The sequence below is a fragment of the Dendropsophus ebraccatus genome, chromosome 6 (genome assembly GCF_027789765.1).
Source record: "Dendropsophus ebraccatus isolate aDenEbr1 chromosome 6, aDenEbr1.pat, whole genome shotgun sequence".
NCBI lineage: Eukaryota > Metazoa > Chordata > Amphibia > Anura > Hylidae > Dendropsophus > Dendropsophus ebraccatus.
Window position 1 is genome coordinate 16300295 of NC_091459.1, and position 18778 is coordinate 16319072.

At 45.5% G+C, this 18778-nt stretch overlaps 1 protein-coding gene across 1 annotated transcript; it reads left to right on the forward strand.

Annotated features, from left to right (window-relative positions):
* Positions 1-1500: 1500 nt before the first annotated feature.
* On the forward strand, positions 1501-10536 carry LOC138795466 (uncharacterized). The gene is made up of 2 exons (XM_069974556.1): positions 1501-1581; positions 5210-10536. Exon 2 carries the CDS (start codon positions 5343-5345, stop codon positions 7965-7967), a length of 2625 nt encoding a protein of 874 aa, XP_069830657.1. The 5' UTR covers positions 1501-1581; positions 5210-5342; the 3' UTR covers positions 7968-10536.
* The last annotated feature ends 8242 nt before the right edge of the window (positions 10537-18778 follow it).

The window sequence follows — 18778 nt, forward strand, 5'->3', positions numbered from 1 at the left end:
TAAAGTCCAGAGACCAAGAACACCAAGTACGTGTTCTGCTCTTCTGAACATGTTTATCTGTATCTATAAGTCTCTATATATCAGAGTATACATAGCTGCACTGTGTTTGTAGAGAACTCATTCAGAATCCTGGTTTCTTGGTGCCAGCTCTTATAATATTCCAGTTTTTATTGTGCACTTTATATGCTCCCGCAGTTGATAGCTTTATAAAGCACGTAGAGCAGTCATGTCAAACTGTGGCCCGCGGGCCAAATCTGGCTTATGGTGCCATTATTTTTGGCCCGCCAGGCAATACAGAGTTTTAATTGCATCTGGCCTGCCATGGCTACTGTATAAGAGACTATGGGGGAGGGCTGGCTACTATATAGGAGACTATGGGGGAGGGCTGGCTACTATATAAGAGATTATGGGGAGGGCTGGCTACTATATAGGACACTATTGGGAGGGCTGGCTACTATATAGGAGACTATGGGGGAGGGCTGGCTACTATATAAGAGACTATGGGGGAGGGCTGGCTATTATATAAGAGACTATGGGGGAGGGCTGGCTATTATATAAGAGACTATGGGGGAGGGCTGGCTACTATATAAGAGACTATGGGGGAGGGCTGGCTACTATATAAGAGACTATGGGGGAGGGCTGGCTATTATATAAGAGACTATGGGGGAGGGCTGGCTACTATATAAGAGACTATGGGGAGGGCTGGCTACTATATAAGAGACTATGGGGAGGGCTGGCTACTATATGAGACTATTGGGAAGGGCTGGCTACTATATGAGACTATTGGGGAGGGCTGGCTACTATATAAGAGACTATTTGGGAGGGCTGGCTACTATATGAGAATACAGGGGAGGGCTGGCTACTATATGAGATTATGGGGGAGGGCTGGCTACTATATAAGACTATTGGGGAGGGCTGGCTACTATATAAGACTATTGGGGAGGGCTGGCTACTATATAAGAGACTATGGGGGAGGGCTGGCTACTATATAAGGAGACTATGGGGGAGGGCTGGCTACTATATGAGATTATGGGGGAGGGCTGGCTACTATATAAGGAGACTATGGGGGAGGGCTGGCTACTATATAAGGAGACTATGGGGGAGGGCTGGCTACTATATGAGACTACTGGGGAGGGCTGGCTAATATGTGGGGCAATTTTTGGGAGATTGGCTATTATATGGGTTTAAGTTTAATCATATAGCAATTTATCATGTGATTTATTATAGTGCACGGGGCTGGGAGACGCACACCACTGACAGTGCCAGGAACAACGCACACTGCTCTGACAGCGTCAACACCGCGGCATTCACGCTTCAATAATTCTTAAAGTCGGCCCGCGACTTTGTCCAATTTTTTCATTTTGGCCCACTGTGTATTTGAGTTTGACACCCCTGACGTAGAGTGTTCTATTACTACATCTCCACTAGAGGTCAGGAGAAAAAAACAAGTTATCAGAGAGAAACGAAACTCACAGGAACAACCACACAGAGTGACGTAACCACAGGATGGTAATACTCTGCCGAGCTGACAGCAGCAGGACGCATGCAAGGAAAGGAGAGACGGAAGGCAAATCTGCACAGGTAGGGTGATATGGGACGTGTAGTGCAGCGTGATAGCAGGAATGTAATGCTGGGTTATAGGAATAGACTTTTCTCTAATCGTACAGAAATGATGGCAGAAAACATTGTTCCCATAAAGCCCATGGAATGGTTTAGCTAAATCACCAATATGAGTTATAGACAAAGGAGTAAGAAGAGAATAATAAGGACCACTAGTGGAATGGGGTAAAGGGGAGATAGGATAGAAAAAGACCTCCAATGTAGATTAAGGCCACGTTCACACAGTGTATTTTTACAATGAACAATGGCAGTTGTTTATTGACAGCGTGGAATCGCATTAGTGTGTATGGAATCATGGTGTAGTGTATGTATATGTCCATATTGTGTGCGGCCGCTATTCGGTGAACAGCAGCAGTACAGGATAGCCTGTACTCACAGTATAAATACGGCTCCTGGCCATACATTACATTGTGGGTTATGGCTAATTGGATTGCGGGCACACCCGAATTTGCCTGCATTCCAATTGAAATCCAATGATGTTCATCCAGCCGTACTGCTATATCACAATTTTAAATCATCCTGTATAATAGGACCCTTTAGACCTTATTAAGTACCTTATTATGCTGAGACAAAAACAGTAACATAGGATTTGTTTTTTAAGCAAACTTACAAGGCAGGATGGGTGTTGTTTCCTTTCAATGCCAGAGAACAAAACTCAAGGTGGAGACAGATAAATAAAAGATTCCATTACCTCTGATATCAGTATCAAATAGAAAGAATTATAGAACAACCCCATGCTACATTACATAAAGTAGTTTCTCCAACACAATATAGGGCTATGTTCACACTACGTATATTTCCGGCCATAGTGCGAACCGCGAATATACGCCCGTAGTTTTGAGGTTGATGCGTTCGCTTGAAAGTATACGATATACGCCCGCACAATGCACACTACGTATGAGCTTACGGCCAGATCGTATACGGCGCCCTGAAAAATGAACAAGACCGTTGTTTGAGGCCGGAACTGTTCCAACTCACGGCCGTGGATTTCCATGCGGTCCCGTACGGAGTACTTATTTCAGACAAATTGAACTTGATTTTTAGATCCAAAAGGTTCTGTGTGTATTATTGGGCTGGGCGAAGATTTCCAAGTAAATGACCTGCTTCAGATCGCTTCGAAACAAGCTAGGGAAGCATAACTGTACTACGGGCGTATGTTCGCGGTTCGCCCGCATGTTCGCAATCCGGCTGCATGTCTATTTTTCCCACGGCCGTAGTTTCAGCCGCACATGTCCGGCTGCGTACAAATTACGGCCGGAAATATACGTAGTGTGAATATAGCCTAAATGTAGTTGGTTTTACATTGTGCACATGAGGAGTAAATATCTAGATATGTTAGATGCATTATGTATATGTCTTTCCCCTGTTGCCTTAGTCCCAGAGACATGTAATACCCAAAGATCCTAGAGGGGGACATGGGACTAATGTGCGGGGTCTGAAGCTGAACCTGCTATATACTCAGACAGATGATGGCTGGTAACTACAGCCGACAACCACCACATGTAGTTGGATTAAGGGAGTCCTCCTCTGTCAATAAAGGGGTACTCCTGCGAAAATCCTTTTCTTTCAAATCAACTGGTTTCAGAAAGTTACATAGATTTTTAGTTTACTTCTATTTAACCTCTTAAGGACATAGGACGTACCGGTACGTCCTATGTCCTCATTAGCACTTCAAAGCGGGGCCGCGCGGCGGCCCCGCTTTGAAGCGCCGCGGTCCCGGGTGCCGCGTGTAGCCCGGGACCGCCGCTATTAGCGGGCACGGTCCGATCGCCGTGCCCGCTAATTAGCTAATCGGAGGCAGCTGTCAAAGTTGACAGCTGCCTCCGATTACCGGAGGCAACGTTTCCCTGGTGTCTAGTGGGGGAGATCGCTCCTCCGGGACCTTGTCCCGGAGGAGCGATCTCCGTTGCTGATGCCGGCCGGGGACGCGTCCAAGATGGCGCCGTCCTCGGCTCGGCACACGTTTGTTTCCGGCTGCAGCAGCCGAAAGCAAACGAGTGCCGATCTCATGGATCTCTGCAGCATATCTATGCTGCAGAGATCTCTATGAGAGATCAAAGTGTATATACTAGAAGTCCCCCAGGGGGGCTTCTAGTATATGTGTAAAAAAAAAAAAAACGTGTTGTTAATAGTAAAAATCCCCCTCCCCTAATAAAAGTCTGAATCACCCCCCTTTCCCCAGGTTTTAAATAAAAGTAAACAAATAAATAAATAAATAAACATGTTTGGTATCGCCGCGTGCGTAATCGCCCGAACTATTAATTAATCACATTCCTGATCTCGTACGGTAAACGGCGTCAGCGCAAAAAAATCCCAAAGTGCAAAATTGCGCATTTTTGGTCGCATCAAATCCAGATAAAATGTAATAAAAAGCGATCAAAAAGTCGTATATGCGCAATCAAGGTACCGATAGAAAGATCACATCATGGCGCAAAAAATGACACCTCGCACAGCCCCATAGACCAAAGGATAAAAGCGCTATAAGCGTGGGAATGGAGCGATTTTAAGGAATGTATATTGGTTAACAACGGTTTGAATTTTTTACAGGCCATCAGATACAATATAAGTTATACATGTTACATATCGTTTTAATCGTAACGACTTGAGGAACATGCATAACAAGTCAGTTTTACCCCAGGGCGAATGGCGTAAAAACACATTTCCCCCAAATAAAAGAAATGCGTTTTTTTTTTCAATTTCACCACACTTTGAATTTTTTTCTGGTTTCGCAGTGTACTTTATGCAAAAATTCAGCCTTTAATTGCAAAGTACAATTAGTGACGCAAGAAATAAGGGGTCATGTGGGTTTCTAGGTGGAAAAATGCAAGTGCTATGACCTTTTAAACACAAGGAGGAAAAACCGAAAACGTAAAAACGAAAATGGGCCATGTCCTTAAAGGGTTAAAAATCTCAAGTCTTCCCATACTTATTAGCTGATGTATGTCCTGCAGGAAGTGTTGTTTTATTTACATTCAGACACAGTGCTCTCTGCTGCCACCTCTGTCCATGCCAGGAACCGTCTGGAGCAAGAGAAGTTTTCTATGGGGATTTGCTACTGATCTGGACAGTTCCTGTTTCAAACAGAGGTGGCAGCAGAGAGAATTGTGTCAGAATGCAAAGAATCTACCACTTCCTGCAGAACATACAGCAGCTGATAACTACTGAAAGACGGGAGATTTTTAAATAGAAGTAATTTACAAATCCATATTACTTTGTGAATCCAGTTGATTTGGAAGAAAAAAAACGCTGGAGCCCCCCTTTATATAAAAAAATAAAATACAAAAACATAACAAAAACTAAATTAACATGTTATTTCTACTGCACAGGAAACTCCCTAAAAATAAAAACCAAAAATGATGGAGTTTTTTTCCTCCAATCCATGAGGACGAGTCCTCATAAGAATGTTGGACTATATAAATATTTAAAATTGGTGACTACCACAAGTCAGGCCCATTGAGATGCATCAGTAACACAAACACGTTCGGATGTCTGCAATAGGCATATTGTATATTTGTGTTTATTGTTATAGTATATGGTAGAAATGACCTCTTATAATGTAATATTATATATAACATTTATTATCTTTCAGAGTTACTTGCATCGTATACCATCTCTGCTTTCAGCCTTAACTGAGCAGCACATCTGCTTATATCCAGGCAGTCACTACAGTCATATATACTTTATTTCATTGCTGGATATAAAAACCTCATATTCCATTGATCATGAATGGTGAAGAAGCTCCAGTGTTTCCTATTTTGGATAAATCGTGGCTGTTTCTGCCAGTGCCAACAGATTCCCAGAACCCAAACAGAAGGTATCTACAATGTCCAGCAACAGGACACGTCTATTGCACGTCCACAGGCAACTTGTACTGCAGTATTTCACCAATGTACCTGGCTACCAACGTTTTCACTTTAAATAGAGTTTATAGCAACTTTATACCAATCCCAGTGACCAAATCTGTTAATACAAAGAGCCCAAATCAATCCGTAGAGTGTAATGGAGCTTCTCCAGCTCCAAGGACTGATCATAATAAGAGTCCCCATGTTAAGAATGCAGATCAAACTGTTCAGAGTAATACGGCTTCAATAACTGAAAGCAACGCGGCTCCTAAGGTTACTGAGAATGCAAATCACCATATGCAAGGTTTGGGTTCTGCAACAACACTCCACTGCAAAAGCAATAAAACACTTACAACGAAGGCCGGAGATCAACCTATTCTGGATAATAGTGCTCCAAAAACTCCAAAAAATCAGAGCAAAACAAATCCAAATGTCAACGGCGGTTCTGATCCAGCCACAAAAAAACACAAGAACAAAAAGAATGTTAAGGCAAGTTCAAAGAACTCTCAACAGCAAAGCAAAAATAAAACCAAGAAACAGAACAAAGCTACCGTGCCCCCACATTTCAAGCCCACCACATCATTCATATCCAGTCCTACCAACATCCAGCCTCATCCAATAGCTAGGATTATACCCGCTGCCTTACCATCCACGCCAAAACCCGCCATCAAGAACCGACGTAAAACCCACAATCGTTCCGAGTGCAATCCCTTTGTAAATTCTAAAAGGAAATCGTTCAGATATTACATTATCGATGGGCAACCATTGACTGGACAAACAACACCCATTGAAATTAATCTCGACCAGCTTCTGTTTCCAACAAGTTCTCCTCCACCAATAAGAGTTAAAAAGTTTGACAAATCCTATGAAGAACGCCAGACACGTCCATCGTCGATGTCCATAAACAAATGTTCTCCTAAACTCGTCCAGAAGCCGTCTCTACGTCTTGACAGAGAAGATCATGCTATGATGGATCTGGAAAGTAGTTTCAAGAAGAAAACTGCAACAAGAAAGCCTTTTGTGAAGAGGTCCTTTGCATTCAACAGCGTCTGGAGAATATGTAACCCGTTCAATCGCATAACACATTATCAGTATAAACCGAAACGACGGACATTGATGCGCCGGTGTAAGAAATGCATAATGGCTTCCTCTGTGCACGACATAATTCACAGTCGCTTTGCCAAAAATACAAATGAGCATATGCCGGTATCCCAGGTAAATACTCTGCTGAGCTCGGGAGTTAGGAAACTGAGGACAAGACAAAGCTGGATTCATTGTATGGAGGAAGAAGCCATTGAAAAGTACAAAGAGCTGAATCACAAACTACAGGTAGAAAGATACGACGTTCTCCGCCATCTTGAAAAGTCTTGGCTGGTAAGTTATTGCCGATGGGTGACAAACAGGGAGGATAAAACGAGCTGGCCGCTGCTGGTGAAGTGTCTGCACAAGTATCCTGATAGTACACTGAGACAGGCATGCACACATCGCTCCTTCTGCTTGAGATGGGACGGCACATCTTATACCCTGCGAATGGACCATGCCTACTACACCGAAATTCAGTGCCATATGGCGATCACTAACACGTCACACGCAGAGCTACTTGTCCATACACATAAGGAGACGGCTATTCTGCCGGTGCATTTTGACTATAGTGTTTGGGAAGAGACAGAGGCCAAACTAGAAACCTTCTTCACTGGTAACATTCTACCTTACTTTGAGAAAAAGTCCTATTGCAGTCCCGGCCTTGCAAAATCAGTGATGATACCAAAGAGGAAAAAACGACTTCCTCAATCAAGGATTGAGGCCATTGAGCATGAAAATAAGAGATTGTGGGACAAGGTAGAAGACTTGGAGAACAGATCAAGGAGGAATAACCTTCGTATTGTGGGGGTCCCAGAATCTTACAAGCAATCTGACTTGCTACACTTGTGTGAGGTTACTTTACCTACTATGCTGGGGATACAGCATCCATGTAAAGTGGAGAAGGCTCACAGGTTAGGGCCAAATATGCGCTCTGGTCCCAATAAAGGCATCCCTCCAGGTTTGCAGCAAAAGGAACGGCCCAGACTGAGCATTGTAAAATACCTGGATTTTACTGATAAAGTAGCCATCCGGAAAGCCTTCAGGAATAGACGGGAACCCCTGGAGCTGGATGGCCATAGGCTTCTGATCTTTGGAGATTTCTCCGCCGAAGTCACCAGACGGCGCAGGCTGTTTTCGCCGATTTGCACGGCCCTCTACCAACAGCAGGTGCGCTTTGCTTTGATATATCCTGCCACACTGAAAGTGTTCCACCAGGATGGCTCGTTTTCTACCTTTACAAGTGTGGACGAGGCTTCTGCTTCCCTTACGGAGTATCTAAGCAAAGACAAGTCATGGGTGTTATCCAACCAGCCTGGGCGTCCAGCGTCCTCGCCTGTCAGGAAGCGTCCACCGCCTCAACTTGATGTGGGAACCTCTTCTTCGGACCCCATGTTTCACCGACATTGTAAAGCCTCCCCCTAGGAGCAGAGGCTCCGGAGACCATCCGTGGAACCTACCTGACTCTAGCGGACCCCGTATGTTCGGGACTTGGGGTATCTAAAATGGATGATGGGGGCGTTTGAGTGAACAAATAGCCATGTGCCCATTGCTGTATTCCCCATTTTGCTAGGCTATATAAGTACATTTGGCTCTACTGGTCACTGTTAGCGTACTAAGTAGGAGGTATTTCTTCCCCTTATGGGTCTCCTCTCCCCATTCTGTGGGGGGCTGCTCCCTTCTCTGCAATCTATGACTGCTTTTCTCTTATTCTCTGGTCTCCACAGTCTCCCTTTCCTTCCATCTTCATCTTGATCTATCTAATCTCTCCTCCAAGTTACTTTCTCTGGTTACTTTACTGGTTACCAATTCCCCTCTGTTAAGTTATATATTACATGGGGTATAGGGGGATGGAAGGGGATGTTTCATATTATGCATATGTCTCTGGTTTTCCACACATGGAAAAAAGTGAAGTCACTTGGTCCTTGCCAGTCAGAGGGACCGCTTCTCTCCGCTCTGCTAGAGTAGGTCACGTTGTATTTTTGGTCAAGTTTTGTTTGGATTCAGTGTTCTTGGGGGAGGTTTGGGGCGGGTGGGGTTGCTCTCGGCCTTTGGATGGAATACATTGGTAGCTGTAGCTAGATTTTCCTTTGCTTTCACAATATGGTCCGTATTATTTCCTAGAATGTAAATGGGCTCAGATCCCCTCACAAGAGGCATATGGTGCCGCGCCACCTGAAGAAACTCGCTCCCGATGTGGTGTTTCTGCAAGAGACACATCTACATCTAGACCTTAAAGTTATATCTAAAATCATGGTGGATAGATTGGCGGTTGTGCTACCTAGCTTGATTTCCTCAAATCAAGTGGGCTTTGTCCAGGGGCGCTCGGCAGTGACCAACCTCCGCAAAGTCATCAGTGTCTTGGACGAGGTCCACTTGCGACCTGACCTACACCCCTCCCCTGCTATCTTGTCGATCGACACGGAGAATGCGTTTGACAATGTGCGGTGGGAGTGGGTGTGGGGGGTCATGGGCGCCATGGGTTCTGATGGGTCATTTATGTTATATCTACATTTCCTGTATGCTTCCCCACAAGCAAGATTAGGCACCCCTGGATTGTTATCGCCCCCCTTCTCTCCAGAAAAGGGTACTTGTCAGGTATGCCCACTATCTCCCCTGCTGTTCAATATAGCCATTGAGCCTCTTTCTAGAGTTCTGGCCCAACAGCTGCCAGTGGACGGGATCGAGGTAGGGGGCATCTCTGTAAAGGTAGCACTTTTTGCGGACAACCTTTTGGTCTTCCTAGACAATCCGATTAGGGACTTGCCCGTGGTCTTTGAGTGTTTGCTTGATTTTGGCCTTCGTTCGGGATTTCGAGTGAACATTTCTAAGAGTGCGCTATTAGTACTGCGTGCTAGTTCATCTAGACTCACCCCTCAAATGCTAGACACCCCGGTATCTGATGGTTCCTGTCCTTCTGAAACATGCCGATGTTCGAAAACTCACCTCTGCTTTCTTGCGGTTCATATGGGGGGGGTAAGCGCCCTCGTATCGCAATGAAAAAGCTACAGCTACATCTACATCAGAGGGGGGCTTAATTTTCCAGATACTTTTGAAGAGATACTTACCACATATGGTCTTGATGCGGGACACTTCCTAGTGTACAACCAACTAATGGCCTTTCTGAAACCTAGATTGCGGGATCTAACCTCACTATATCACACGTCATTTCTAGATGACGTCCTCAAGGTGGATTCGCCAATTCACTCCCTTTCTTATTTGTCCTGGGCGATGCGGAGACAGGCCTCGAGAAGCATAGAGCAGAATATTTTTCATCATTGGGAGACACATTTTGGTCGAACAGATCTAACAAAACCGATCTTAGATGGTTGGTCCCCCGTGCGTAAAGCAGTTATCAACGAGATATGGCGTGAAACGCTATTTAAATTTATGCACAACGCCATCTATGGATTTACTGTACCTAAAACTCCTGAACACCCTGAGCGACTCGAGGCCTGTCCCAACTGCAATGCGAGAGCTACAGATCTGGTCCATGGCCTGGTCTCATGCCCTTTGGTAAGGCACTTCTGGGTACGACTAAAGGAACTTCTGTCCCAGAAATTGAAAATTACCCTATCTCTAGACCCTCTTCTGCTCATGTTTCATATCCCACACGCTGATGACACACTGACATTACTCACCCACACCTTTATTCTAGTGGCCAAGCGATGTCTTCTGTCGCACTGGCTGGTCCCATATATGCCCACCCCTGAGGACTCAAGTAAAGAGATACATGCAGATGGACCAGTTAGAAGTCTTACGAAATAAAGAAAAAACGACACCTGGGTTCTTTAAGAAATGGAAGACTTTTATTTGTAGCTTCCTTTCCTCATCTGAGATATCACAGTTAATGCTTCCGTTTAAGGACACTCTGTGGTACCGTAAGAAAGATGTAGCAGGTACTTTGGGGAGACTAAGAGTCCCATGATAAGTCTTGGCAGTGCTTCCAGTTTATGGTACTTTCTATAACGTGCAGCTACTAATGTATCCTACGGCCAAGGGCAGGGGGGAGGGGGGAGGGGTGTTATTGTTGTTGCCTGATCCAAATGTTTGGAATGTTGGTCTATATATCTCTTGTCTTTATCTTATTGGGGAAAAAAATATTCCGCTCTTGGAGTACTCATATACCGTCTTTATATCACTGAGTTTGTGTACTCTTCTTCTGACCAATGGGTGAGTTTTGATTCTTGCCCTTTCTATTATCTCATGTTTTTGTAAAAAAAAAATTTGAAAATAAAAATAAACAAATATTTTTTTTAAAAAAGAGGAATAAACAAGTACTAAATTATTCATAGCGATGTGCTGGCTGTAGATACATGAAGAATTGTATCGTTTCCCCCTATGGTGCTGTACGTGGTGGGCACTCTGCCTAACCCTCACTCGGCTATGACGTGATATTTAGCTGTGGGCTGAACTACACTAGGTGGGGATGGCATATGGCTCGAAAAACATCAGAAGAAAGAGAAGTGCTGCACGTTTGCTTCAGGCTCTTCACCAGGGATGACACAGCATATCAGTTTATTTTTTGGGGGAGGGTTTGTTTAATTCAAATATTTATTTGCATTTTTTTTTTAAATTATAGAATATGTCAATATAGAATATTGAGAGCAGAAAAAGATCACCTAGTCCATCTAGCCTGCTATGTTTTTTTTTTGTTTTTGTTTTTAGCTTAGAATATATTTATTCCTTGTGTGTTTAAAGGTGTTGTTTACAAGAAAAAAAAAATTCTTTCAAATCGGCCTCCATAGGAACCCATTAAAAGTCTCTTTTAATTCCGAGCAGAGTGGATGCGCTGAAGCACGGTCTTCTCCCCGCTTGCTCTCTCAATCGGTATAGGTGTGAACACTCAGACCCAGACTGATCAAAACTTTTGACATGTCTCTTAGGTATGTTAAAAGATTTTTTTTTTATAATGACAGTGACACTTTAAGAATGACACCCCTTCAAATTCAATTACTGTGGACCTGCCAACCCGATCAGCTGGAAGTTTGTTCCAAGCATTTACTACTACTTCAGTAAAATAATATTTTCTCTTGTTGCTTCTGATCTTTTCCCCAACTAACCTCAGATTGTGTCCCCTTGTTCTTATGTTTAGTTTCTTAATAAAACTGTTTTTTTGTGTTTTTTTTAATAAAAACACTCTTGAACATTACATAATGTGTCATCAATAAATAAAATATTGTTTGAATTAAGCTTTATGGTACACATGGATTTAAATTTTTCCATTTATGATTTAGGATCTATGTCACAGGTGTCAAACTCAGGTTCTCCAGCTGTTGCAAAACTACAGTTCCCATCATGCCTGGACAGCCGCAGCTACAGCTGGAGGGCCTGAGTTTGACACCCCTGAATCTAGAAATCTTGTTTTCCTTTCCACCTCTAAAACTAAAACAAAGCTGAGACTTCCTGTTCTGTGTGGTGATAAGAGGAGGCTGCTGTAAAGTGATCTGTACAGCATAAGGGCCTTATTACACAGATCAGGCCAGATCAGGCAAATTAGTGTAAATATCATTGGCTGCCGACAGCGAATTGCTACTTTAGTGATGCCGGGCCGACCTGACCATGCTCCCTCCCCAGTGTCTTCCTGTGCCACCAGGATCTCTGCGCTGGTACTAACAAGGTGGTAAAAAAAAAAAAAATCTCTTAGCAAATAGTGCATTCGTTTTAAGCCCCTAAGGCTGCATTCACACGTTCCATCAAGTTGACGATGTGCACGGACAAATTTATAGGCCATTGCTTTGTATTGGGCTTTTCACGGATGTCCAATCCGTTCCGTTTAAAAATAGGACATGTCATAATTTGGAACAAAAGCACGGCACAGATTCCCCATAGAAATCTATCAGATATGTGTTGTTTTTTTTTCACAAATGTGATGTAATCAGTGTAATTTAAAATGCTTTCAACAGATACGTGAAAAAACGTGGATGAAAAACGGATGTAAACACGGACGATTTTTCACGGATCACAGAGGTAGCTAGAAGACTACATTCACAGACCAGGAAAAACAGTGAGGGTAGCTTCACACGTACTGGATCCGCAGCGGATTTCATGCTGCGATTTTCAGCGAAATCCTCTGCGGATCCTGTAGTGTGAAGCTGAGTGGGTCCCATACACACAGCGAATCCGCTGCCTGTATGGGACCCGGCCCCTTTAACCCCCGCTGTGGATCCGGTACGTGTGAACCTACCGTGAATGTGTGAATGCAGCTTTAGATCTGATTATCGTTTAATTCACCCCATAAGTAGCTTGTGCAAAAGGGCCGATGATCAGCTGATCGTCGCCTGATTTGATCATTTGCAAGATCTGTAAAATAATTATCATTTACACATCACTCTGTCTAAACGGGAGATTTGCAGCAATAAAAAATGCTTGAAGGCTATATTCACACGGGCGGATCCCGCTTGTCATCCCGCTGCCAGTATGTAAGTGCCGGCCGCATTAACCCCCGCCGCCCGGGATGATACATTACCAGCACCGCGATCCAGCGTCATCTGCGGCTCCCGGCTCCCGGAGGTCCCTCGCAGCCAATCAGTAGCCAATCACGCAGCCAATCAGTAGCCAATCAGGCAGCCAATCAGTGATTGTGGCAGGGCCGTAGCGTTAAATCCGCTGCAGATCCGCCTGTGTGAATTTACCCTTAAATTGCCACATGACTGATACAGCAGTAGATGTGTCAGTTGTGATAGGTAAGTGTGACCACTGAGAACCCCACAATTGCTAGAACATAGGTACAGAAGCACTTGAGCACTGTGTCCCTTCATTTCTACTTACCATCACCCTAAGGGGTGTCAAACTCAGGCCCTCTAGCTGTTGCAAAACTACAATTCCCATCATGCCTGGACAGCAAGGCTTTAGCATGATGGGAATTGTAGTTTTGTAACAGCTGGAAGGCCTGTGTTCTACACTAATTAGGCATGTTGGTGCACAGGGCAGTAGTGCACCGATCTGCCCCTGGCCGCCATTTCTGTCATATGAGCAGTTTATCTACTATGGTAATTCAGCGATTGTGTGGAATAACCCCTAATAAGTGTAGAAGATAAACAGCTAATATTACAGAAACGCTTGGGGCCCCCAACGTCCAGGGGAGCCCCCACGCCCCACTCTTCTCTTGTGCTCAAGACCGCTAGACAGGGACCCGCTCGCTGCTGTGATCTGAACTATGAGCACTCGTAATGAGCGCTCACAGTTACATGCAGCAGCAGCACTGACAGGGCGGGAGCCATTGGCTCCCTTCCTGTCAGTCACTCTTGTGGCCGCAGGAAGTGTGACATCACTGGAGCATCGGCGCCAGGACAAGGGGAGCGCGGCCACAAGAGTGAAGAGAAGAGGAGACGCCCGGACCCAGGTGAGTATAAGTGTTTGTTTTATTGTGTTATATACTATATGGGAGGGTAAGCACACAGGGGCCTGTGTAACTGGGGGAGTGCACAGCGGGGGTCTATATAAATGGGGGGAGCACACAGTGGGGCTATATAAGGGGGAAGACACAGGGGGGCTATATATAACTGGGGGAGCACACAAGGGGGCTCTAGACTACTGGGGCTTCACAGAGGGGTCTATATACTACTTGGGGTAGCAGAATGGGGTCTATATACAACTGGGGGAGCACACAGGGGGGCTATATACTACTGGGGGAGCACACAGGGGATCTATATACTACTGGGGTAGCACACAGGGGGTCTATATACTACTGGGGTAGCACACAGGGGTCTATATACTACTGGTGGGGCACACAGGGGGTCTATATACTACTGGGGTAGCACACAGGGGTCTATATACTACTGGTGGGGCACACAGGGGGTCTATATACTACTGGGGGAACACACAGAGGGTCTATATACTACTGGTGGGGCACACAGGGGGTCTATATACTACTGGGGCAGCACACAGGGGGTCTATATATAACTGGGGCAGCACACAAGGGGTCTATATATTGCTGGAGGAGCACACAGTGGTCTATATACTACTGGGGGAGCACACAGGGATCTATGTAATACTGTTGGGGCACACAGGGGGTCTATATACTACTGGGGTAACACACAGGGGTCTATATACTACTGGTGGGGCACACAGGGGGTCTATATAATACTGGGGGAACACACAGAGGGTCTATATACTACTGGTGGGGCACACAGGGGGTCTATATACTACTGGGGCAGAACACAGGGGGTCTATATATAACTGGGGCAGCACACAAGGGGGTCTATATACTGCTAGAGGAGCACACAGTGGTCTATATACTACTGGGGGAGCACACAGGGATCTATGTAATACTGGTGGAGCACACAGGGAGTCTATATACTACTGGGGGAACCACACATGGGGTTTATATACTACTGGAGGAGCACACAGGGGTCTATATCCAAGTGGGGGAGCACACAGGAGGTCTATATCCAAGTGGGGGGCACACAGGGGGTCTATATACTAGTGGGGGAGCACACAGGGGGTAAATGCAACTGGGGGCAGCACACGGGGTATATACGACTGGGGGCAGCACACAGGGGGTTTCTATACAACTGGGATAGCACACACGGGGTCTATATACTTTTGGGGGAGCACTTGGGGGGGCTATATATAACTAGGGGAACACACAGGCATCTATAGCACACAGGGGGTCTATATACATTTGGGGGAGCACACGGGGGGCAATATATAACTGGGGGAAGCACACAAGGGGTATATACTACTGAGGGGAAGCACACAAGGGGTATATACTACTGGCGGCTGCGCACAAGGGGTATATACTACTGGCGGCTGCGCACAAGGGGTATATACTACTGGGGGCAGCACACAGCGGTCTATTGTTGTGGAGTGCGTGTTGAGGAGGGGAGGGGGGCAGACATAAATTCGCTTGGGGCCCCAGAAATGCCAAGACCGCCTCTGCTGATAACAACAGCGACACTTTGCTGGCCATTGCTCCATGTAATAGGAGCAGTGGCAGCAGACCGCCGCACTCTCCTATGGGAGAGAGGCCCTCACGCTGCTTCCTGGGGTCCCCAGCACTGCTCTTCGCTCTGTCTATGCATGTAATAGCGCCGTCAGCGAGCACAGAACAAGGAGCAAGCGAGCGCTTACCTGACAGGTCGGCGCTCACTTGCTTCTAATATCGGCCATGTAATAGGGCCCTAAGAAAACTTACCTTCATCCTCAAGGCCCCATGCACTATAGGGACATATGAGCAGGTTAAATGCTTCTAACCTGCTGATAGTTTCCCTTCACATGTACCGGATCCGCAGCGGATTTTACGTTACGAATTTGCAGCGATATCTGCTGTGGATCCATTGCCTTGTATTTTCTATGAGAATAGAAAATACACCTCACCTCATACATTCCTGTGGTACAATATGTATATGCCACATGTATATGTACACAAGTATATGCCACATGTATATGTACACTAAGTATATGCCACATGTATATGTACACTAAGTATATGCCACATGTATATGTACACTATGTATATACCACATGTATATGTACACTAAGTATATGCCACATGTATATGTACACTATGTATATACCACATGTATATGTACACTATGTATATGCCACATGTATATGTACACTATGTATATGTACACTATGTATATGCTACATGTATATGTACACTATGTATATACCACATGTATATGTACACTATGTATATGCCACATGTATATGTACACTATGTATATGTACACTATGTATATACCACATGTATATGTACACTATGTATATGCCTCATGTATATGTGCACTATGTATATGCCACATGTATATGTACACTATGTATATGCCTCATGTATATGTACACTATGTATATGCCACATGTATATGTACACTATGTATATGCCTCATGTATATGTGCACTATGTATATGCCACATGTATATGTGCACTATGTATATGCCTCATGTTTATGTACAGCATGTATATGGCTCATGTATATGTACACTATGTATATGCCCCATGTTTATGTACAGTATGTACACCATGTTGTACCTGACAGCCATGTAACTTTCTCAGTATTTTTCCTTTTCTTTCCTTATAGGAAACATTTGAGGCTTCGGATACAGCATATAGCGCCCCCCAGTGCTGTGTGTGACCCCCGACATAGAGCCGGCAGTGCGGGGTATGTCCTGACATGTCCTCCTCTACTTTTAGCTGAGAGAGAAGGGGCGGGGGAGGAGGAGGAGGATGGATACACATGACACAGGGGAAGCAAAGAGGAAGAAACGAAACTCAGTAACTGATCTGTGAGAAGTGTCCGAGGAGCGAGCGGTGACTGCAGGTAAGATCAGCGCTGTATTTACCACTAGGCCCCCATGGTCGGGTGCATGGGGCAGCACCAGAGAGCAGGGGGAAAGAAACAACTTTTTTTGGGGGGGCTCCCACCTCCCATTCAGACTTGCTAGTAAACCTGGTGTCTTTTTGGTGAAACTGTTCATGTCTGAAGCTATTACCTACCCATTTACCAATCCTGTGGTGAGAATTCCCTCAGACAATATGCAGACGGCTCTAATCATTGATTCAATGTGGAAATGTGTTTATTTTTTAAGCAGTTAAAAACCATGAAAAACACAATTCAGACAATATTTCTACATGTAGAGAAATGCATGTGGCCAAAACCACTTCAGGTTTAGTGCCTAGGGCAGCAGCAGCTGTCAATACGCCCTGGGTAAGATGCCGGGGGTCTGTCCTCCTCACACCTGCCATGGGGGTCTGTCCTCCTAACACCTGCCATGGGGGGGTCTGTCCTCCTCACACCTGCCGGGGGGGGGGGGGGGGGGGTCTGTCCTCCTAACACCTGCCATGGGGGTCTGTCCTCCTCACACCTGCCGGTGGTGGGGGGGGGGGTACTGTCCTGTCCTCCTCACACCTGCTGGGTTGGTGGTGGTGGTGGTGGTGGGGGGGTTCTATCCTCCTCACACCTGCCAGGGGGGGGGGGGTCTGTTCTTGTGATCTACAGGCAGTGAGTGACAGGTAGGAATAATGGAAGCTATAGATCACATAACACTAGTCTCAGTGACTGCTGATCATCAGACCCGTTCACACAGAGCGGTGCGGTTATCAGAGACGCAGCAGGATGAGGAGGAGGAGGATGGTATGCGCTGTTAGTCGGCATAATCTTCGTCTAGGATCACTGCCCCGCCCCTCACAGTGTCATCCGTCCATTGATAATCAGTGCAGCAGGTGGGCTGGATGACGCTGTGGGGGCGGGGCACTGCTCCTGGCCAAAGATTACGCCAACTCACAGTGGGAGACTGGCGCCGAGGAGGAAGGTAAGACACATATCTTCCTCCTCAGTGACCGTGGCAATATAGGGGGCAGCAGGTTTCCCTTTAAACAAGCACTACTTACCTCTTCCCGTGCCACCACAGTGCTGCTTAACCTCTCCGGGACTTCTCATTTGAAGGGAAACTAACAGCAGATTAGAAGAATCTATTATGCTATGTCCCTATAGGTCCGAGGACTCTTGAAGAAGAAAGATGGTTTTGTGCACTGGGGCGGGACTACAACCTTTGGTGCACTAGGGGCAGACTAAAGCCTTGGGTGCACTGGTCTGCCCCCTCTTCTTAATGAATATCCAGTCACTGCAGAGCTCCACTTAAATATTCATAAAGAGGGTGGGCAGACCAGTGCCCCAAAGGCTGTAGTCCTGCCCCCAGTGCACCAAAGGCTGTAGTCCTGCCCCCAGTGCACCAAAGATTATACTTTCTGCTGAAGACAAAAAAAAATCTGTGTCTGAGCTTTTCTCTCTGTCTCCCCTCCTCCCCCCTCCCTTCTGAGACAGCTGATGTAAAAAAATCCCTGGCAGGCTTTCTCTGCAACATTGTAGCTTCTTTGTAATACTGGGAGGGTTATTCCGAGGTCAAGTTGCTGATGAACTCCCTGTGATTAATCCTCCCAGCATTACAAAGAAGCTACATTGTTGCAGAGAAAGCCAGTCGGGGATTTTTTTTTTACATCAGCTGTCTCAGAAGGGAGGGGGAGGGGAGGGGAGAAAGAGAGAAAAGCTCACACACAGATTTTTGTGTCTCCAGCAGACAGCAGTAGCTGAGAACTGGGGGAAGGAGAATGAATAGATTATAAGTATGGAAGGAATTGTTAGTCTCACCATGGGCAGCAACATATCAAAAGTTTTGTTTGAGTGGAATACCCCTTTAACTGGTTTCAGAACGTTATATAAATTTGTAATTTACTTCTGTTTAAAAATCTCAAGTCTTCCAGTACTAATCAGCTGCTGTATGTCTGTCAG

What these genes read in the sequence shown, in the direction of transcription:
- LOC138795466 (XM_069974556.1), top strand. Translation starts at nt 5,343, where the DNA reads ATGAATGGTGAAGAAGCTCCAGTGTTTCCTATTTTGGATAAATCGTGG.